The following is a 23,930-nucleotide window of genomic DNA, read 5'->3' as shown; positions in this document are numbered from 1 at the left end:
AGCGTAAAGTCAGAATGTGTAAAATTTGATTGGTTTTTAAAAGGTCAAATAACGTTTCAGTTTTTAATTATTGAATTGTGAACTAAACTGACACTGAAATAAGTATTTTGGTATATTTTTAACGGCCTCGTGAGAACCAAACATTAAGCAAAATTATTTGGAGGCAGATAAATTAGCTGCAAATAAAATACATAATAATATATGCAATCTTAGGAACATTTTAAAACAATATTTAGCCTTCGTTCTATAAAACACTACGAATGAAGCTTTTACATGAACGCGTTAACAACATTGCAGTATTAAACAAAGGCAATGAGAAACATATAACGATTTACGTTTCAGGTTTTTGGCAAATTCGTTTTAGATAATTTTTCCAATAAGAAGTAGATACTTTATAAAACTTTTCATTGTTCATAGTTATTACTTTTTATTTAATTGAGTCTGTTTCAATACTAATTGTTCGTATGATATTTAATTTGATGGTTTATATTGTTAGTGAGTAACTTTGAGACAGATTGATGAAGTGGTATTGATTAAATCATAGTTTGGAATGTCCAGTGAAGTATAAAACCGATAAGGTAATTCTGGCTACGAAGTTTTAAGATCTATTGGGCAGAAATTCGGTACATTTATTGACTTGGGACTATCGTGGATTAGTCTAATCATTAGTTTAACACCTAAACTGTTAGCAAAGAACAGATTGATTGGCAAGTATTCTTAGTGTATAATCGGGAGAAATCCATCGAGTAGAATAAGTTTTCATGGCTTTGATATATTTTATGATAAGAAAACGTAAGCTGTATGAGATTCACATAAGTATAATTATTGCCATTAATAAATCGTAAATTGTTCTAAACAATGATGAAGACAAGTTTTATGATTTGTTTATTCAGCAATTTTTAAAACCTTTAATTGGGGTTTGAAACGGTTAAAAACGTTCGCAATTTTGTGAGCACGTATGTATCACACGCGGGCGATGTCATGTGATGATGACGAATGCTAAGCTATCTCATTGGCCAGCGCCGTTATTGCAACCAGTCCTACCGACAGTTACCATCGTCCATTTTTCATACTGGACTCGTATGTAGGCACAAATTGTTCGCTACAATCCGTTAAATACCCGCTAAAAAGATTTATTACAGTGTTAATAGCTTTAAAAGTCGTAAACGTCGTTTGTATGACAACTGATATTGTCGGTGTTGTCAATATGTATTAAATTGTCCATTTTAATAATGTTGAATCAGTCGTTTAATGTAATTTTATACAGTACAGTCAACTTGGGTAACTTTGAATCATTTGGGTCACATGAAACCAACACAATTGACAAAAGTTTGCAAAACTAAAATGAAAAATCAATTGTGTTGGTTTCATATGAAAAAATAATCGAAACCAGTTCAAATTCCCACGCTCAATGTTACCCAAATGATTCAAAGTTACCCAGATTGACTGTATACAAGGAGAAATAAACAGAAGTTTATAAATATTATCTTCAATCTCTCATCATCGATCATCTCACCTGATTTGATCTTGCATCAAAACGACAAACAGGTTTTAAACGTAGGTGTTAAGGTCTATGTTTCAAAACTAAAAAGATTTACCTATTATGTTAAAGGTCTACAACCGGATCTTTTGAAGCTGAGATCCGAGTAGGCATACTTAATTTATTGAAGATTACAACGACATAAGCACTCTATTATTAATGTTCTTGTTTAATTAATTTGTCGATGATGTATAAGTGCTAACATTTTTTCATTAAAAGAGGAATGCCCCAATAAAGGTCAACAAGATCATATAGACGACGAAGAATTTCATGAATTTTTATCGTGTATTTTGTCAATTAATTAAGAGTATTAAACGTTGTTATGGAATCTAACGAAATTTAATAAAACATTGTATTAGTTTAAGTTATTAGTTGGAAACAATTTGATTCTAATGAAGCCTCAGATTATTACCTACAAAATCTATTTACTCCGACTAAAGTTAGAACTGCTGTTATTGCTTGGTAGTCACAAAACCAATTTAATATAAGTTTGCCCTTTATACGCTTCATAATATCTCAAAATAACTATCCGAAAATAGTGCATGAGTTGGGTTAGACGTTTTGGAAGCCGTAGTTAGACGAAGAGAGCTTTTGTTGCTGACTTCGAAATAGAGATACCTTTAAATTAACTTTTGATTTTAGAATCACATATTCTCGCAAAACATTCTAAATAGGTATAATCTGAAAAAAATGTACACGTTCTGAGTAAATAGGTTAATAAATCAAGAAGAGTATAACACAAACAGGTGCGTTTCTATTACATTTGTAATAGTATTCGACTTCTATCAGCGAGTGGGCCGTTCTGTTTGTGTGCAAAACTTTGTGAATACGTTGCAATTCACGCGGGGCGACAGGTGACGAGAATGGGGTGTCGTTCCGTTTCACGTTCGACGCTCCCTGTCACATTCACACATCCTTTTTGTACGGCCACAGCCGCAAACCAACCATTTCTTAACCTCTAAAGACATTTCATTGACTTTTTTGTACCTTTTTATTTTAATAAACTCATTTATTTGTACCATTTTAATACGGCGGACCGAGCTCTATTGTTAAAAAGGTTATAATGTTACTTTATTTCATTAAGTTTGTTGAGAGATTCAGTTTGTATTTTTATTTAGGGATAAATTTTATATAATTTACGTACTCTGCGACCATTTTATTGTCCCCGAAACTTCTTAATGATTTAGAGTTAACTAAGTTTACAGCTAAATGTTTTGGGCCGACTTCGTTGTCAGAATAAAATTGTTTAACTTCTTTCTCTTGACTGGGTTACTAATTCAACTGATTCTAACAACATTTTTGTTGCAAAAACATTTAATGTAGTTACTAAGGAGATTTTAAACCATCTACTAGACCATTTATTACAGAAAACTGTAAGTGCTATAATTTTAATGTAAGTAAGTAATAAAATTACGGAGTATAAAATAAAATTACAGCATAAAACTTTTAATGTAACAATGTAACGTATCACTTACGGACTGGGGGCGAAACTAATGAAATAATTAGAAAAGTTTGCCCACCTTAAACATTAACGAGGATTGAAAACGTACCTGTATCTTCATTACCGAATTAATTAATCTACCCATTTAAACAACCTTGAAAACTAAACAATTCAGGATAGTTACTGAAATATTCAATTGGTTTAGTCACAATATTGCTTAAACTAGTAAGTATTTTTGAGAAGTGTAATTAGTTCGGTATGTTGGCTCACTGTGGGCACATAAAACAGGATCAAAAGCTATTACATAGAGCAAACATTTACCTGTTTGCATTTATATAGTTGCCATCAAACGCAAATCGGCTTTTTGGGCGCGGCACTTAGCTATGCCGGTATAAACTACTCGTGTTTCGTTTGTGGTAACGTAAATAAACTTTAAATAGTGTAACGTTTCTATTTACGCTGTAGCAAATATCTGGCTGAATTAGTTTACACTTTTTTTAGATGCCGTTCTGTTTAAAAAAACTTACGCTACGAATTTAAAATAGAATAGGATTCAAACAATTTTTTAAGTTTAAGTTTAATTGTACAATTTTTTTAATTCAAATAATATAAATATAAAACGCCCATCGAGTTGGTATATTATTTTAAGTACTTCGTGATCGATAATTTAAATCCTTGTCGTTTTGAAATGAACCATCGTTATATTAATGCAAAGGTTTTAAACCTTTAGGTTAACCTTTGTGTTTGTGACTCCTTCCGATTCGATTTCCGGTTGAGGTAAATTGGATGAGATCCATATAAGTACAATAATTACTCAGAACTAAAGATCAAAGTCAAAGCCATTAAGTTTATTCAATTTACCTAGAAGTGTGTATAGTATATTGCTTGTAATTTAATTATTGTAGTTATATGGACAAATATAGACTTTGGGTTTGAGTCAAACTAGTAAAAGATCCAGTAAGGTATCGTACTGCAAAGCGACTAAAAACAATTGAAAGAAGTATCTAACAAAAAAATCAGTAATACCTTTTATTAAATTGTCAAAGTCAAAATTAGCATTCATATATATCACACGTTAACCTTTAACAATAATAATAGAACAATCGAATCTAAAATTAGCCACATATAACACAATGAAACGTAATTCTTACACTCAATTATATATTTTACGATCCTACACATTGTAACAATTTTTGTTTACATTCCTCAAACAAATCCCAGTACGTTTTGTTCCTCGTGGGCCGTTGATACCAATTTTCCTTCTAAAATTTACTTTAGCTTGTATCAAAGCTCGCAGCGACACCTCAGGCTTATCGTTTTACTTAAAACAGTCACCTACCCGCGGTAATGACGTCACATAATCGTCTTACGTCATAGTGCCATCTGAACCGAACCTAAGCATTTGAAAGCTTTGGCAAAACTAAGATCCCTATTTACAATTTGCAGTGGTAACGATTGCTCGCAAGGCAGCTGGTTTGAGTTTCATCTGGTATAATTGTGGATGAAACCTAGAGCTCCTAATGTAATGTGTTTCGGTACTGCATGAAGACGACTGAGTATCATAGTTTCAAGTTGATAGTTTGTGATTAAGAAACAGCTGAATCTGGTTTGTGTCGTAGGATTAGACAAGGACATGGTTTTTTTTTTCTTTAACTTTATATTCATTGTGGCTCATATCTGTAGCGCAATTTAGTACAGTGGATATTATACAGTACCGAGATTTTGACAAATAAAATATACTGCGAAACTAGTCCCTGCGGCGCTCGATAGAGGCGCTGATTGTCGATAGAGGAAAAAAAATATAAAAGAGTAAATTATCATAACTTACCTTAAATACTTATATTGCAACTTTATTCTAAATTCTGATACTTTTTTTGCCACCGTAAGTAGGACATCTATCGCAAAACGTGCCAGCAATACTATGTAAAAGAGCCCGCCTTACGAGCAAGGAGGTGAGTAACTTTATTACAAAGGACAGGTAGTTTCAATACCTATAAAGGCAAAGAAGTAATTGCTACTGACAGTGGCAAGTTCCCCGTTGAATAACAGGAGATGTAATTAAGAAATATACTCTTTTAGTACTAAAGTGTTCAGAATGCCTACATTCATTGTCTCCCTTTCCCGTACTAAATGCCAAATAACTCAATCATGTTAGGGCGTAAATGTGAGTAAATCTGGGGGCACGGAAGTGCCCCCGCAAGTCGAGCAAAAAAAAGCGGCACGGCCGTAACATCCTTTTCTCGAAGCAATTCGGGCTATTTTTGACACCCCTATAATTTCGTTGTGGATAAAACTAGAAGCCTGGATTTTCAGCAACCAATAAGTCATTGTATAAACACGGTATATTTAAAATTTCAGTCAATTTGAACCAGTAGTTTAAAAATGACAACTTGTTAAAATTTTGAATTTTGTCACTCACTGATTCACTGACTCACTGACTCACCGATCATCAAAAGTCTAAGGTACTTCTAGCAGACTTAGAAGCTTAAAATTTAGAATACAAATACGGGTTTAGTGTCTTAATCATGGGAAAAATTTAATATTTTCTAATTTCGGCCCAGTTTTCTAAATACACCAACTGCAACAATAACTTTGTAATCCTATATAAATGTATAAGATTACAAGGTTACATTTGCAGTTAATGAATTATTGTTACTGTAGAAAATAAAATAAATAGGTGTAAATAGGTACCTACTATATGAGGCATAATGGGAGGGGGTATAGGGTGGGTAAGGGTGTTTAGCCCATGAAACTGAACAACATTCCCATAGGAAAATATGTTGAATTATGAAAAAAAAACGTCTTTCCATACAAATTGGACTTATGTTTGCTTTACAAAAAGAAGTGAGATGCCATCAAAAACATTCTGTAAAAACCTCAAGTCTCGCCGTAAAAAGTTGTGAGATCTATATAATACCAAGTCGATAATCTATTTAGTCTCTACTTAAAGGACCTTCTGTCATAAGTTATTACGTATGTTCTTATCATGCCAATAAAAAAAATACCTTTAAAACAAATAGATCGACTTGGTCATCGCAAGAAAACACAAATTCGCCATTAACATTTCAGGAGCATTAACTTCTCGTCGTGCTGTGTACATACTAATAATTAAATCATGCGATGGCCAGGTCGGTCTATTTGTTTTAAAGGTATTTTTTTTATTGGCATGATAAGAACATACGTAATAACTTATGACAGAAGGTCCTTTAAGTAGAGACTAAATAGATTATCGACTTGGTATTATATAGATCTCACAACTTTTTACGGCGAGACTTGAGGTTTTTACAGAATGTTTTTGATGGCATAGATGTCTTAGATGTAGGATACAATGTAACTAGACTTTAGAGTTTATGGCCTAACTAAAGACTAAACTTTAAATAACGTCGTAAACCACGTTTTTATTCCAGTCGTTAATAACCTAAAAACTAAAAACTCCTTAAAAGACTTTCAGAAGTCAACTTTTTATAAAGAATGTGATTTATTATTTAAAATTGGTTTTGCTGAGATTTCGAATAAAATATCAAATGCTATTTTCTAAATTGAGTTCGCTTCGGTGGCTAAATCGTTAAGCAGTAACAAAAAAATATTAGTTTCACATCGAAGTAAGTAAAAATATTTAGCAATTTCATCAAAAAGAAACCAAACTAAGTATTAAGGTGTATTACTAATCGATTGTAACGAGTGATCGAGTTTCGAGATAACAAACAAGTAAAAAATAAACAAATAAATAATTGGAATGGTCCTTTTAAAGTAGCGCCCGCATTGCATCAGTCTTAGAACAATCAGTCAATATTAACTTTGACATTGATCCATTAAAAAGTTCCGGAAAACAAGAACCTATGTATTAATGTTAATTATAAAGATACACCATGATAAACAAACGTCAAAAGTTTAAATTGGGCTTTCTTATAAGAGATGTGTGGGCGATGACAACGATGAACTTTGCTTTGAAAAATAGACATCACAAAATGTTTTTGTATTTGACACCCTTAATGCGAATGTCTATATAAAGGATAAAATAGATCAGTACCTCGATTCTCTACCACTATCGACTACCGACAACCGGCTAGCTATCGAATTTTGACATTTAGAATGTACTGCCAAAATGTTTACTACGACACCCGTCAGAGGCGTTGATCAGATTTTCATACAAAATTTCTCGATGACAGTTCGGTTGTCGGTAGTCGATAGTAGAAGAGAATCGAGGCACAGTTAACCATCGTAAATAGACTTTATATTTAACTTATATGTATATATTTTGACCAACTTCAGAACTGAAGGAGGAAAGTAGGAAAGGTTACCAGTATTATTTCAGAATTATTCAAAAATCATAAAAAAAAGTTTATATTAAATGTTTATTATATAATACGCCATACGGGGAAAAATATTACCGGGTCCGTCCTACACAATGATAGATATATCGGGTTCCTTTAAAAGTCAATGACTCAATGGTAGGTGTACAAAAAGAAATCGACCTTTTTTTCATAAATGTTATCTTCATAATTTGTATGGCTTAACAATTTGAACGGATGAAGAAATAGCACACGTAGGTACAGTTGTTAACAAATTGTAAGAATGTGACTTTTTCCGCGAATCTATTTGAATTTCACTAGTCCGGCGTCAAGTGCCTTCACCCACAATTTTGCCTGACGAGAAGTAAATATTGACCCTCCCTGTTCACTTCCCAACCTTTTATGTTGGCTTTATTTGAGCTTTCTGTAAATAAAATTGTCCATTTTCCGTATGTCACACAGATTTTTACGATAAATTGTTATTTAGGCGAATACGTGGGATGTAGAGCTAAACGGTTTTCATGTTTTCCATCAAGCTTATTTCAAGATGAAATTAAAGGAAAATATTATGTTATTATAATGAAACATTTATGTTGTAGAGGTACTTTTGCGCCTGTTTTCCTGCCGACAGACTGGGGTGTGTTCATTTTAACCACATTTTATCATGTGTGCGTTTTGGTCCTATATACCTACCGCAAACGAACAAACCTACTTCAATTTATCATAATAGTTAAATTCTTAAACACTACTACGTTACAAGAATTTTCTCTACGGTATTTCCGATTCTTGGCCTTAGCTTGGAATCTTACGCAGAATCTTATCGAGTTCTGAGAAATTCTTTTTGTTAACGGACGAATACACAGCGTTCTTACTAACTGCATTTACAAACTATTTTCTCGATAATCTAACTAGAAGCAATATCTCAATATTTTCCACTTCGATAGAAAGTTACTCAACAACTAAGATTATTAAAGTTCTTGACGTATCAATATTAATATTACCTGGAGAAGCGAATAATTCAATCACAGTGAATAAATACAGCTAAGTGATTCGTTAGGAAAAAAACGTCTTGTATTTTATATCAAGAAAAGATTTATGAAACATTTTTGTTGTGAACATAAAACAAGTAGCTATTCACATAATAAGCATACTCATAACTCAATGTTTTAGAATATTATAAACAAAAAGAGATGACCTTTATCCATTAGTGAACGTTAAGGGAAGGTATTCATTATTTTTAACACTTGCACTTCAGCATGCGAAAAATCAAAACCGAAAATGTGGTGCAAATTAACTAAAATTACTTTACTACTTTTTCTTTTTTCAATATTAATTGAAAAATTACTCTGTGTTAAAGAAGTTCTCAGTATTTTGTATGTTACTTTTGCGTACTTTAAAGCTATCGTTAAATTCACAATAACATCATGTTTGGTAACTTTGAACTTAATGTTGACGGAGGAAATTCACAACAAATATGGTTGGTTTTCACTAACTAGTCCAGCTCTGACCATCATGTTCATATATTATTCAAACAGGGTCTCAGTAGGTTCTGTAGCGAGCTGGCTTTCAAAACCCTCTATACACTATGCATAGGAGTTACGTACTTATTCGTATTTCTCTATGCGTTTCAAGTTTCCCAATATTTCAAGACCTGGATACTACATTCAGAATCGGTAGCTGTCGGACTGTAGCCGTATCGTGCAAATATTTATTATTTGCGACTCGATACGAGCGCTGCACAGTGATACACGAAATGTGAATTTGTGTTTACATTCTCTATACTGACTTATGTGCAGAGGTTATGCGTGGCAAGCGTTGCTAAACTGCGAATATTTGAATAGGTTTACAACCATCAATATTACAGTTTCAATTCGCTTTGCACAAAATTATAATATTTCTCGATACGGTAACACAGCGGGAACCGTGATAAACGTGCACAAGTTATATATTTTTTATGTAAATATTTTTATTTTTAAATGTATTCTGTGTGACGGTGTAATGTCGCTTCGAAATATATCCGAGTTTTATTTGTACGCAATAGTAACAACCATGAGTGAAATATTTAAAAATAGCACGTGAATCCCTCAAAGAATGTTCGTATTGGCCAACAACAAAGTTGAAACTAAAAGAAGGATAATTAACAGCGATTTTGCCATTAGTATTGGGCGGATATTCGTCCATAGAACTGTTACAAAACGGGTAAAATCTCGATAAACATGTAAAGAGAAATGTCGTCGTCCGTCCGTAGCAAGTTGATGCGTCACGCAATATCAGAATGATTGATGAGCAGTCGGCGTTCACGAATCCCGGATGACCACAGCTTTGTACCCATGTGTGTGATACACTCTGTTTACGGCCCGAATTAGTTTGTGAGTGACCAGTCGCCTGGCAAAAATGAAAGTTAAATATGAGCCCTAGCGATATGTACCCTGTACATTTTGCTTTACATACTTTAATTTAGTATCCGTCTAAATTAACGTCAAACAGAGTTATTACAATGTTTGGAAAATGAAGACATCTTTGAATAACGATGCTTATTATAATAATATGATATTTGAATATCAAATGATGTATTGTAATGTCATAATGTTCTCTTAGGTATGTATCTACTTCACAAAGAAATTGTCTATTTTTAAAACAGTCTACCTAAGACATTATCTTATTAACAGAATTAAAGTGACACTTATCAGTACCGCGATTCTGTACAACTATCGAGTATCGACTATCGATTCGCTATCGAAAAATTTTGTATGAAAAATTGATCAGCGCCCCTAGCGGATTTTTGCAAGTACTATGTTCTTCAATGGCGCCATTTTCCACCAAACATTAAAATAAAATTAAATTAAATATTTTTTTTTTGCTGGAGTGCACTTAAGTGCAATTCGAAATTCGAATTTCGAAATAAAATATTATTTCCATTTTTAATTTTCATAAATTATTTAAATATTCTATATTAGATAATTTTAGGAAGACGAGGCCAACGAGGCTGAAAAGGTATTGTCTCCTTTGCCTGCTTCAACGTAGAAAAAAAAAGACGCTGATTCTTTTTTTGTGTTGATAATGTTTCGTTGAACAACATTAATTATGATATTTTTATATTATTGATTTATTTTTACTAATACCGTTTAAAGTAGACTATAATTATTATTTATGAGATATAATACCTTTCATTATTATTTTTTATCCACTATATAATATATTTAAAATTAGTTTATACATAATTATTACCAATAAAATTTTATTTAAAGAACAAATTTTCAGAACGAATCTTTTGCTCACTTTAAATGTCAAGTTTTCGATACTCGATAGGTCGCGATTCTCTGCCGGATTGCTGCCGGTTTCCTAACGAGTTGCTCGATAGCAATGTATGGTATTCGATAGCGTGACGTTAGTATCGAATGAACAGAATCGAGGTACAGGTCTTAAAGAGTGTCAGTCTCTTTTTAATTAAATAGCAAAGATATATGACAAGACTTTAAAAGGTTTATAATTGGCTGATTATTTTAGGTTATGATATTATTTCTTCAGATAACAGATATAGTATGCCATCAAAAACATTCTGTAAAAACCTCAAGTCTCGCCGTAAAAAGTTGTGAGATCTATATAATACCAAGTCGTTTAATCTATTTAGTCTCTACTTAAAGGACCTTCTGTCTTAAGTTATTACGTATGTTATTATCATGCCAATTTAAAAAAAAAATACCTCTAAACCAAATAGACCGACCTGGCCATCGCATAATTTGATTATTAGTATATACCACACTACACAGCACGACAAGAAGTTAATGGTCCTGAAATGTTTATGGCGAATTTGTGTTTTCTTGCGATGACCAAGTCGATCTATTTGTTTTAAAGGTATTTTTTTTTAAATTGGCATGATAATAACATACGTAATAACTTAAGACAGAAGGTCCTTTAAGTAGAGACTAAATAGATTAAACGACTTGGTATTATATAGATCTCACAACTTTTTACGGCGAGACTTGAGGTTTTTACAGAATGTTTTTGATGGCATCTCACTTATTTTTGTAGAGCGAACATAAGTCCAATTCGTATGGAAAGACGTTTTTTTTTCATAATTCAACATATTTTCCTATGGGAATGTTGTTCAGTTTCATGGGCTAAACACCCTTCCCCACCCTATACCCCCTCCCGTTATGCCTCATATAGTAGGTACCTATTTACACCTATTTATTTTATTTTCTACAGTAATAATAATTCATTAACTGCAAATGTAACCTTGTAATCTTATACATTTATATGGGATTACAAAGTTATTGTTGCAGTTGGTGTATTTAGAAAACTGGACCGAAATTAGAAAATATTTGATTTTTCCCATGATTAAGAAACTAAACCCTATTTGTATTCAAAATTTTAAGCTTCTAGGTCTGCTAGAAGTACCTTAGACTTTTGATGATCGGTGAGTCAGTGAGTCAGTGAATCAGTGAGTGACAAAATTCAAAATTTTAACAAGTTGTAATTTTTAAACCACTGGTTCAAATTGACTGAAATTTTAAATATACCGTGTTTATACAATGACTGATTAGTTGCTGAAAATCCAGGCTTCTTGTTTTATCCACAACGAAATTATAGGGGTGTCAAAAATAGCCCGAATTGCTTCGAGAAAAGGATGTTACGGCCGTGCCGCTTTTTTTTGCTCGACTTGCGGGGGCACTTCCGTGCCCCCAGATAAGAAGTTCCATTAGCTCACTTATTTAGTTGTATACGTCTATATATTTTGGCAAGGTAAGTATGAAAAATCCTTTCAAAATTAGCTCTTAAAAGTTCACGTAATGAGGACTACTTATAAGGTAGGTACTTCAAACTTTCAACAGCAACTCTGATGTAAATTATTCTCATCGACCTGCAAAGTCTCACAGGTAGGTACTAACTTATTTTGAGATTTGATGTTGTCATTACTTTCCCAGTATTTTGGCCTGCCTAAACTTTATATAAAACGGTTTAACCGCAATGAACTACATAACTTTATTAAAAGTTAATGAAGTCGAAAACTTTGTTAAAGAAGTACTGTGTCGAATTCTGTTGCTCATAGCTTTTACACGGCCCGGCTTACATTTTCGGTGGTTTCGTGTCTGATTGCAGAACGAGTGATCGATACTCATAACTAATATGCCCATTGCCTACGTACACATACTACGCATATCAATGTGTAATATGACGCGCCTGTATGGTCAGCCTGACGTTGATGAGTACAAAAAGATTCGCGTTGCCTGTTACAAATGAACGTGAATATTGATATAGAATCTAAAATCATAGTTCAAATTTTGATTGAAAATGCACACGCATTCAAAATACGTATTTCCCTATTGTCTATAACAGTAAACGTATTGAAGCTCAACAATTTTCGTACAAATTATTTTGAACGGAATGGGAGTAAAACGTATAATGAAATAAACCTTTCTTAAAAGGCAGGTTGTTTTTCATTACCTATTCAAATTGTGTAAGTGTTTTTAGAGTATGTTCAGGAAGGCTAACATGTGGAGAGATAAAAGAGGTTCGTTAACAGGATTCCAGTTTTGACGGGATCGTAAAAAGCGAAACGGTGCGTCTGATCTGTCAGGCATACGCAATATCTGAGTGATAGATGGGCAGATGCCCGGGCACATGTCCGGGCCAGAACACTTGCATTTACTCATATCTAGTTTTGCGTACACGGAAAAAAATGTAGCTGTGTGATTCCTGTCATATATGAAATATTGTGTTATTTTAGGATTGCGTCAGCCAGTATCGGATCATACAATTAGATAGAAATAATACATATGATTGTGTTGTTATTTTTTCTAACAAAACTCTTTTTTCGTAAATAAACTTTTACTAACGCAGTCTTTATTATTTCTTATTTACATTCATCCGTCTACTAGATTTAATCAAGTCCCTAACTAGGTTAATTTTCGTTTCTTAAACCATAAATAACAATTGACGGCAATTAATAAAAATATTGTTGTTCTAAACTGTTTTAATAGCTCCGATAGTTGTCACGTTTAATATTCCATTAACAACCATTTTACTCACAATTTGAGCCATTAAAATAAATACGTAATAATATACACATCGTTACATAAGCTCTCATTTAAGGTCGGTTAAGGTTCTTCACAAAAGTTAGTTTCATAAACAATTCAGAGCTATTAAAAGCTGGCTGTCCGCCCTTTGTGTCTGTGCCCGAAAATCTAACGACACCGTATGTATTATTCTAATTGAAACTATTACAAATTGAATATAGACCGCTATTGATCGTTACAATTTTAAACTTAGATATTTTTAGCACTTGTCAAAAATTTTAAAAGGCCGTGGCATTTTTTTTCATTTTGTGTCTTAATACAGCCGTTGAAAAAAGAAAGTTAATTTGCTTTTTGTATGCTGAAATTTAAAACGAGCGCCAGTGAATTCACATCCAATTATCAAACAATACAGCACACGTATAAATCCGTCTAAAGTGCAACACATTCGGCTGAAATCTAGAAAGCGAAAGCTGTCCTCGCTGAATAGCTATGAATAAATGAAACGAGACAATAGGCCGTAATACAATTGCAGTGAAAAGACGCTCGGGCCTGTGTGTTCTAGTTCCAAACAAGAGGTACGGTGGTTCGCAGGTGTAGGGCACAATGCGAGATGCACGGTGCGGCAACAATGCGTCGCTATGATTGCTGGATGCGCCCGATTGCGCACTGCCACTTGACTGACACTTGTTTGGGCATATTTCTAGTATATTTTTTTGGTAATGGCGTTAAAATAAAAATAAAAATTGGTTCTAAGAAAAGTGGTTCACTTACTCACTTTGTGAAGTCTGGCGTAAGTAAAGGTATATCACAAATATTATTATTATGAGAATTTCAGCAGTGTTTTAATCACCAAACTTTAAACTAAAGGACATTCATAACAACATACACATCGTTTGAGTTTAAACACTTTCCAGTTTTACATGTGTGAATTTTTTAAAAGTTAAATGTTTCAATATTTCATTCGTGTTCTAAAATAAAGAAAAAGAATACTACGGTCCAGTATGTTAAAAGCGATTGTTATAAACTTTAAAAAATACATCGTTAGTAAAGTTTTAAGCTTACGTTCAAAAGCGTTAAAAGTTTAATGTCGGAAATATAAAAAGTTAAGGAAACTGGGTGTAACTAGTTTCGTTATCATGTATGATATTCATAAAGCCTGTAATATCTGCTCTGTATTTTTTAAGTCAGGGCACCATGATAGTTTTAAAATACAACCACGTTTAATATTTTATCGCAATTCACTATCATATCTATTTCCAATAAAAAGACAATCGTCTTAATTATTCCCTACTAACTTTAGCACTGAACTCAAGCATATAGTTCTATTGGCTATTCAATAGATCTTCCTTACTCGATAACCAATTTATGCGATATTGACGTTACACATACAATGACCAGTCGATAAACGCCCGTAACGTTTAATAAACGTCTTCACTAAAATGTCACATAACAATAAATAGTATCTACAGTTTACTTGTATCCAATCTCCGTTAGGAAGCTAAGGTGTTGCATAAATAGGGCTAAATTGGAATCCTCTGAAATTCAGCCACACACTGGACGTTCGACGTATCCTCTGGGCATAGGGGAGGGGAGAGAGGGGCAAAATGGGGCAGATCGGGGACGAAGTTACAAACTTCAGAGTAAGCACTGTCTGTCTCGACCGCTATGACTCGAACAGAATTCACATTGGGATTAAATTGGACATTATGTCCGCTACACGTGAATTAAATTTGTGCCGTATTACGTATGCATAATTCAGAGAGCATTGTGGAATATCGATGAATTAGTTTTAGTTAGCTACCGGTCTAGCTAGTCATATTACTTAACGTTTACTGTACGTCGACTTTTGGTCTGTCACCTTTGTGTTCTCATTTGAAAATATCGGTATTACAAATAATTAGATGAGCAACAATCTCTATATCAACCACAAATAAGTAGGTATAAAGTTACCATTATAACTTATATGAAGTAATAATAAATGAGTTTATAAAAGTTACATTAATAATACCCAACATTTACGTGGCATTATTAAGTTTTACAAAGTGAGAGGAAAGAAAACAGTAAACATAATTAACTTTTCTTTTCCCGTAAAATACGGGTAAAAGAAAAACTCCGCAAAGAATCTAGTAGCTGAATCATAAATAGAACTTTTACAAAACTGAGACTAAAATCTTCAAGTTTATGATACTTATTTGCTTAATACATACTACTTGAATATTTTTAAAAGTTCCTCCTCGGGAGTAAAACACGTGGATACAGTTTTAAAACTGTTCGCCAATTCTAGATTGCGCGCTCCGCCAACTCCAACTTTATCTAACAGCTGATTGCGACTCTTTTCTTCAGAAGAGTATCGTTAGAATCCTTCCTTTAGTCTCCTTTATTTTTATTGTGACTGCAGACAACTTAGTCGACGCTATACGTATACATACTGATTAACTGCATGTGATCATAAAGCGATTATAAATCTATCGTAAACGTTTATGAACATTTCTTTCGAAAATGTTGGTTTACTCTAACTCTAACTAACACACGTTTTAAAGCAAATTTAATACAATGTTATTGTAAAGTCCACATAAAATTAAATATTCTGATAGAAATGACCGTTTACTTGAGCTACTTATAAACTCTTAATTGATATGTAAGCATAATGTCACGCCACGCCTGTAACGCCTGCTGCTATACAAATAAATATAAAGACGTTTTGCTGCGAACATCTATGATTAAAAACTTCGAATTCGAATGACGTGTTCGGAGCAGTACAAAGGGCGCTCACATAATTCTAACACTTTATTGTACTAAACAATTAATATTAGAGTCCGCCTTTAAAGTGTATAGAACTTACTTTATTGAATGTTACTTCGCGGCAACCGTATGTGGTTCTTTGTTCCTCTGTTCCGGTCCCAGGACAAAAGCATTCGTGTTCAAATGCAGCTCAAAATTTCAAATACACGAAACGGGTGGTGACGTTGTATTTACGAAGACGACAGCTCTAGTAATGATTGCAGTTGTGTTGCGTCAACTTCACTGGGCCGTATTATACTTTGTTTATTTTTGTTAAGTTCAAGTACTTGATTTGCATAGATAGCCCGACTGTTAGTTGAAAGCCGCTTATATTTAGCACTGGACAAACAAAGAGACTTACGAAGGTGTTGGCGTAGTGCCTCGTGGAAAGCCTTTTATTTTATCTTTGTGGATATTTATTAGTCTCATAGAAAATTAGGCCGCTATTCAGATTTACTGAAAACTTAATACTATGAGCGCCTTTTGTGATGTTTAGACAGATTGAGGTTGATGATGACAGTAAAGGCTCAAACATAACATTAATAAATGGAGTTTTTATATGTTAGAGGAGTATTTAAAACTTTTTACCACAGTTCGTGTTAAGGTCTTGTGTCTACACGAGCAACGTTTTATTCGTGTCTGTTCTTATTGTCGGCAGTAAAGTCTTCTTAGTAAGGTGAAGCATTTGTACATTTTGAAGTACAGCAATTCCTCTACTGGACATAAGTGACGGTATCGCGGCGAAGTTGTACCACAATAGTGTAGAAACTGCAGCGTTCATTCTACAATGTTAGTGTATGTATGTTGTACCCCAAGTGACCAATTAATTATAAGTTGCTAGGCACTCACGGTTCGTTTTTCTGTCCTTTTTAATGAATATGCTAATTAGTTTTATTAAGTGCTATGTTTTGTTACAGGCTATTTCTGAGTGCAAGCAAGTATTTTAAAACGTTAGTAGATACAGTTACAGCACATTTCACCTGCGTGTGTTTTTAAATCTTGTCTTGTGTTTTTAAATAGTTTTTACCATTTATTTCGAATAAGATTTACTTGAAACATAACGTTTTATCATTAATGTTTCGTTAATAATATTGGATGTTCCGTCCAATATTTTACAACAAATATTGCTGAATATTTTAAATACGCAGATACTGTTCCATTAAATTAATTTTGTAGTTTATTTACTTCCGTATAAAAAGAGGTTCATAATAAATAAATATTTAAAATATTCTCTTCTACCTTCAATAAATGTGCGTTAAAAAATATGTGTATACAGCGATTACCCGGCTGTGAGAGTCGTGGGAAGATTTTACAATATTTATTTGACATCTACCCTAGCATGTGGTGGCACAATGTAGACTACGAAATATGAGATTCTGCGGTGTATATTATTACCTGAAATGTGCGGAATGACATTATTGCCGACGCTATATGTATGTATGTGGATGTACGGAGGCGTCGTAAAGATATGTCACAGTTAAAATATTGCTACCGACACATGTCATGTTTGTATAACCATTGCACCTGTATAATATGTGTATTTACGTCCAGCATTATGAACTGGGCTCCAGAGCACAACACAGTCTTGCGTATAGCGTAATGGTCAGAGAGGGCAACAATGACAGTATAAAGTACTTGCACTTTAAATGTAATCAACTAAAGAAACATACAACTAAATAAAACTATAAATGGTATTACTTTTGGTGATGTATTTAGAATTATAAAAACCAAAAGCATTATTTCATGTCTATTATTATTAATATACGAAGACTTTTGTTGCGAGAATAATCTGTTAAAAATTTAAGTTTTAAAAGGGTTTTTCATACGTGTCTTGCTCATTGTGCTAAAGTAGTTAAAAGTAATAGCGGCCATAAATCATTCTGACAAGTTTTTTACTTTGGAAAAGAAAGACTATTTAGTTCTTACTTTATAAAAAGTCGTTATTAGATCTGTTGGAACAGCGTAGTTAAACATAGTGGTTTAAGAAACATTGAAATATAAGAAAAAATATTATTAGAACTAAAAAAAAATCATCAAGATATGCAAAACGTATGTGATTTTTATGTCTGTATATAAAAATAACATAATAAATAAATGTAAGCCGCCAATGTCCCACTGTTGGGCAAGGGTCTCCTCCCGTAATAAGGGAAGGGTTAGACCTCGAGTCGAAAAATAAAATACGAAAGTAAAAATTATGAAACTTTACTTGGGTAATTTAAGCTGCTAAATATTTACCAGGCATTAGAAATTAACCTACACTCACCCACTTTCCTAAAGCACCATACCACGAAAATAATCCAAATATACTACCGAACCAACTTTGTTCTGAAAATAATGTCACATGAAGATAGTAGTCTCTATGTGACTAACGAAATATACCGGCTATCAATCGAGTACTTATCTAACGTGGCTCATTAGGAAGCTTCCGCTCTCTGATAGAGCCAGTCCCTGAACGCTCCCGCTACCGAATTATAAATTTGATTTTTTTCTATGTATGTGTAGAAGAATTACGAGTATTTACGTAGTTTTTATGTGAATGTAGGATTATTATTATTGAGCTTTCATTGTTAAATAATTTATAAATGTGTTTGTATAATTAGGTACAATTACTTAAAAAAAATAATAACCCAAATCCTGTGATTTGATTAAGTATAATTCAGTGATCGGATAAACCCTGGCCACGCAATAAAAATGCGCTGAAAAATATTTGACAATTATAAGCATTATTGTTAACAGGCATGTATGACACGAGGTTCCCCTTTTTATGATGATAATAAGTAAAATGAATGAATGTATTACGTGACTAAAATAGTTTTAGTGCTTGTTGTAATTCCTTGACGCGTTAAAGTTTATTTTTGCAACTACAAAATGATAACAATACCACGGTTTTATAATAAAATAAGTCTCTAATCTTTATTTGTTCTGTGGACACAATCATCCTACGTGCTACGGCGTAGCCGCTACGTGACGTGCTACGGATATCGTAGCCTTTTATTTCACTCAGTATGAAGCAGTAGATTAGTAATACTAACAGGGCTTATGTTTGTTGGGTTCGTGTATATTTGTTATTCTTGAATTACATCGCAACAAAAAGATATAACTATATTTAACTAATTATAGTTTTTTTTAAGACTTTTATGATATGAAATTCCGACAAAAAGTATTAACTATTTAAAATAGATAAATTTCCAAGATACTCTAATATTTTAGTCTAATAAATAATTTATGTTTGAATGTAAAGTAGAATAAAAAATGCGTATAATGTTTTAAAGGGTGAATGAATTATTAATTCCTCGATCAAACGGATGCCGATTTTAAAAGGTTGTTGAGTAAAATATGAATCAATAGCATAATTTAAAATATCCTAATCTAGAGATCACAGCCTAAAAATATAACATTTTTACAACGGTGTATAAAAAAGAGCGTTATTATCTTAAGTCATTGCTATGCTAATTTGAACATCTTAGGAACTGATCGTATCTCGAGCAATAACTCTGTGGCTTATCTGTGGCAATTTTGTGAAAAATAAAAGATTTATTATAATAAGCTCGGCTTTGTAACGCTTACGCTTATGAGATTATGGTACATCACGCCGCGTAAAGTATGAATAACTAAACTTATTTTTTGTTATTTTGACAGAGAACTCTTTATTTAGGTGAAAGAGAAACATTTTGGAATGTAATAGGAATATTTTGATATTTGACGCTGTATTATTTTAATGTATGGATAGTTTCAAAGTAAAATCGGTGAAAATGAAAGAGAAAATATTATTTTGTTGTGTTTTGTGTTAATTAATGTTGTTTAAATATAGTTAAATTTATATCATTTTTAATGATTCCATTTTCATGCAAACTGTTATAGACTATGTTTTGGGTACGGTGTATCAATTAACTTATGTCGTGTCAAATAAATGCCATCAAAAACCTCCTGTGAAAAAACCCAAGTCCCGCAGTATCCCGCAGTCTATACCGTAAAAAGTTTTGAGATCCATATAATAACAAGTCGATGGTGTCAAGTAAATAACAATAAAGATAATATGAGTTTTAATTTCAAGTCAATTTTACTATTATCGTTAATTACCTCGAAATTACTTAGTTACAAAACTATTTCAAATTAATAATTCGACGCGACGGTAAACTTCGGGTACATCCGTCTGTTGTGGTGTGGGGGTGGTATATTGCTATTTAAATCCCCCCCCTAATATACCAGTGCGTACCCCCTAATATACACTTGTGATATATTTCAAACGATACATCTTATAGATTTGTATGACTATGTATAAATTTATTACTGGTGTGTGTAGTTTTGAAGACGCTCGAAATTTTAGTAGAATTGTTGGTTTTATATTATATTATGAGGCTTTTTAATTATGGAATATTGTCGTTATATGAAATAGTAAAATGTTTGTGCAATCTTTGTGTGCCCTTGAGGATTCCTTAATAAAATTATGACAGTAAAAGAAAAGTAAATTGTACTATTTTATGTCTACAATTCTAATAAGGCGAAACTCGTTCAAATGTTATATTTATCTTATAACGCAATCTCAAACTGAAACGCAAACGTTGAATCACATTTAAAACGTAAACTAACAGAAGCAATCGCTATAAATTAATCTAATTCCCTAATACCAGTAGTAAAGTTTAGTTGATCTACGTCACTATGAACATGTAAACTGTTTAAACCGAGCATGTCTGTGACGGTGGCTCGGAGCGAACTCTCACTCATTTGGCCAGACCGCGGATAATTGATGAACAACTAGCCAATCACGAACGTTCTAGAACGTTTTAGTACTCTCATTTTAAATTGGAGTTGAGTTTTTACAGCCGTGTGAAAGCAATTTGTATTTTCGTTAATTTTTTTAGTTTGAGAAGTAATTTTAGTGTATTATTTATCAGTTTTTATAGTGAAGATCTTAGCTCTCATTATTGGAATCATGTTTTATTTTTGATTTACATTACAATTAAATATAAGTCACACATTTTTTACTTAATTGTCGCACAATTTGCAATTAACCCATTATTGTCATTCGAAAACAAAATATGAATTGACTTGAAACAGTTCTGAAATAGAATGCTAAATTTTAATGCGATCTTATATGATAACATGCATTTATAACCCGAATAATGAAGAGAATTATAGCAAAATGGTACGTCAAAAATAATCAAATAACGCAAAATAAACAATAATATAGATCTATCTATATCTCCGTCACAGTCTATAAACATTTAAGTACATGTTCTTTGTGTAACATTAATGGCAGCAATAAATAACATTTAATTAAACTAATTATTACAACAACTATAAATGTTTCAAATTAATGACTCGATGCGGCATTAAAGTTCGAACCTGACGAGCGATGTATGCGTGTAAATCCTTACGTATCTCTGTATTTATTACATGCTCCCGGAGGCAAGATTCGACTATTTAGTTACACGAACATAATTAATATACCACCATTCATTATTGATCACAACCAAGGAGTGTCTACTTTCCGTACAGTCTTTTGTTTTAATGCTTATATTATTATGTCGAAAAGGTTTTATACAATACCGTTATTTTTATGAGGTTAGAAATTAATAAAATAGACTGTTATTAGAATTTATTTTTTTCGCTCTATTACTCTAGTAACAAACCACCAGTATAGCTAACGCAATTATTTTAAATAAATAAAAGTGAAACATATCTACTCCCGGAAAATTGCACAACCATAAAAATGTAGGCTTGAATAAACAAATCTCACTTTACTTTTAAAACATGTCTGTTTATTTTATTTCCAGTTATGAAACGTACGTTAAATTTACAGTGGTTTTTAGCTAATCTAATCTAAAATTCAAATTGTAATATGAATGAATGAAAATGTTCCATGTTCATTATTTTAATGTGACAATATATGAATAATGTCAATTGAAGACAAGTCGTGTCCCCGAGGGTGTCGTGCGTGACGCTTTCAGTCCATACTAAACGCTCAGGTAATTATGTATATTCAAAAGTTCGGCGGAAGTCGTGAAACAAATTACGGTATTTTGTTTATAAAACAAATTCTTTGAAACTCTTTTTTCTTGTGGAAATTTTTGGAGTTCGTGAACGTGATCATGAATCAATGCTCGCCAGAAATATTACTTAAAAACTTTTAAAAGTAGATTCATGCATTCGTGTTTGCGTTTCTGTGGTGGCCAGCTTTAAAAATGTATAATAAAATTTAATTGAATTAAATTCTTCAAAAAATAAACCTTTGCTTTAAAATAATTTAAAGTTAAATAAAAAAAATTAGTATCAAACAAAGATGGAAAGTTAAGTTAAGTAAATAAGTATTATAATACTTTGAATTGAACAACGCATTCATTCTCTTTCGAATAAATGCAAAAAATATTTAATTAGGAAGTTCTCATTGCTTAATAAAATGCTAAAAAAACGACAGCTTACTCCGAAATAAACCGCCACAGAATTCAGACACGTCACTATTTTTTATTGAAATATTTTTAATTATTGTAATTTGTTTAGATAATTAAAATTATTTGTACAATACTTACTTTCCCATACGATCGAAGACAATGACCAAAGTGGCACGACACAATCATGAGTTCAAAGTTATTTTATTTATAAAACTACACGAGTACATTTCGACGACACACCAGTCCGATAAGTTTTAAAAGTGTTCTATTACAACGTTTCATTATAAAGTTAATTATTGGTGCGTCCACGTGGTCGGCGAGAGCGCGGGAAATCGGAGTATTTAGCGCCAAAACCGTCCTCCCCCGAGACCACCATCCCTTACCGTGCTCCACAACATACTGACAACTGTCACCGGGCACCCGGCCGCCGTTTTGCTCGCTTTTACTACGGACGCTTTTCCTCTTTTGCCCTATCTTGCTTTAACGAAAATTTATATACACACAGAAATGTACGTACACACATGGACGACAACTTAGTTCGAGTCGTCGAGATTCCGTGTACATTGTACAGCTGTGTGCGGCGGGAGTGAACATGTGCGAGTGGCCCGTTCAAGACGCATCTTCATGGTAACATGCCAATGCGTTGGTGCACACAATTACAGGTGAACAGATGGAATATGTAACATAATCGAATGGTATAAGGTCGTGTTTCGCCCGCTTTGATAAAGTAGCGTTCATTCAGAGACAGCGCTAAAACAGAATTGCGCATGTCCGTTATCAATCTTGCGATCGTGAAACTACGAAAACTATTGCTATCCTTATTTTTCTTGAAGTTTCAGTTTGGATGTAAGATACTGTTGGTAACAGGAGTATCGTTGAACATTTTTATAATTAATCAAACTGTTTGATAGCTAAGTTGTACTTTGAGCTTGAGTTAGTATTTTCTTTGTTTATTTTTTCGTTTAACTGTATACAAGGATATTTTACGAGCAATAAAGTCGGGTACCTTAATAAGAGCAGAGCAACTTATAAATAAAATATGAATTAAATTCTAAGATCAGGTGCGTTTATTCTGTGAACGCACTGTATTATTTTATATTTAAGGTTACGTACGTGTTTTACGGCTACTACAGCTATGAATATTCAAGTTGATAAGCCTATTATATTAATATGACAACGTTATAACATGAATAAATAAAACGTAATAAAGTTTGATTACGCTCCAAAACATATTGCCGGAGAACGAATCACAATTCGTGTAACAGCCCCTTACACAGAAACTTTTCGTCTCCAACTAGTTACAGACAAAACAAAGGGAAAAATAATTTCCTTACAACTGGGGATGATATTAACTAGGAGATAAGAGCGTAAGAGTATGAGTGAAGTACTCTTTCCGAGCGGGCGGCGTTTATACAAAGCTATGAATAACAATTTAGTAAAGAGCCAGGAGCGCAAACACTTGAG

General features: G+C 32.9%; 1 protein-coding gene across 3 annotated transcripts in view; it reads right to left on the bottom strand.

Moving 5' to 3' along the window:
• The window catches only part of LOC142976735 (lachesin-like), a 115,302-nt gene that overhangs the window by 57,131 nt on the left and 34,241 nt on the right, over nt 1-23,930 (bottom strand). Inside the window, exon 1 of one of the 3 annotated variants that reach the window (XM_076120262.1) lies at nt 22,605-23,059. The exons of 1 other annotated variant lie outside the window; for it this stretch is intronic. In XM_076120262.1, coding sequence (XP_075976377.1) covers nt 22,605-22,612 — 8 coding nt within the window. In that variant the 5' untranslated portion in view covers nt 22,613-23,059. Of the gene's footprint in view, nt 1-22,604; nt 23,060-23,930 lie in introns of those variants that run through there. One more of the 3 variants, XM_076120261.1, reaches the window with a different exon arrangement.

This window comes from Anticarsia gemmatalis, chromosome 11 (genome assembly GCF_050436995.1).
Source record: "Anticarsia gemmatalis isolate Benzon Research Colony breed Stoneville strain chromosome 11, ilAntGemm2 primary, whole genome shotgun sequence".
Lineage (NCBI taxonomy): Eukaryota > Metazoa > Arthropoda > Insecta > Lepidoptera > Erebidae > Anticarsia > Anticarsia gemmatalis.
Note: the sequence above shows the minus strand (reverse complement) of the source record. Positions and strands in the feature narration are given on the sequence as shown.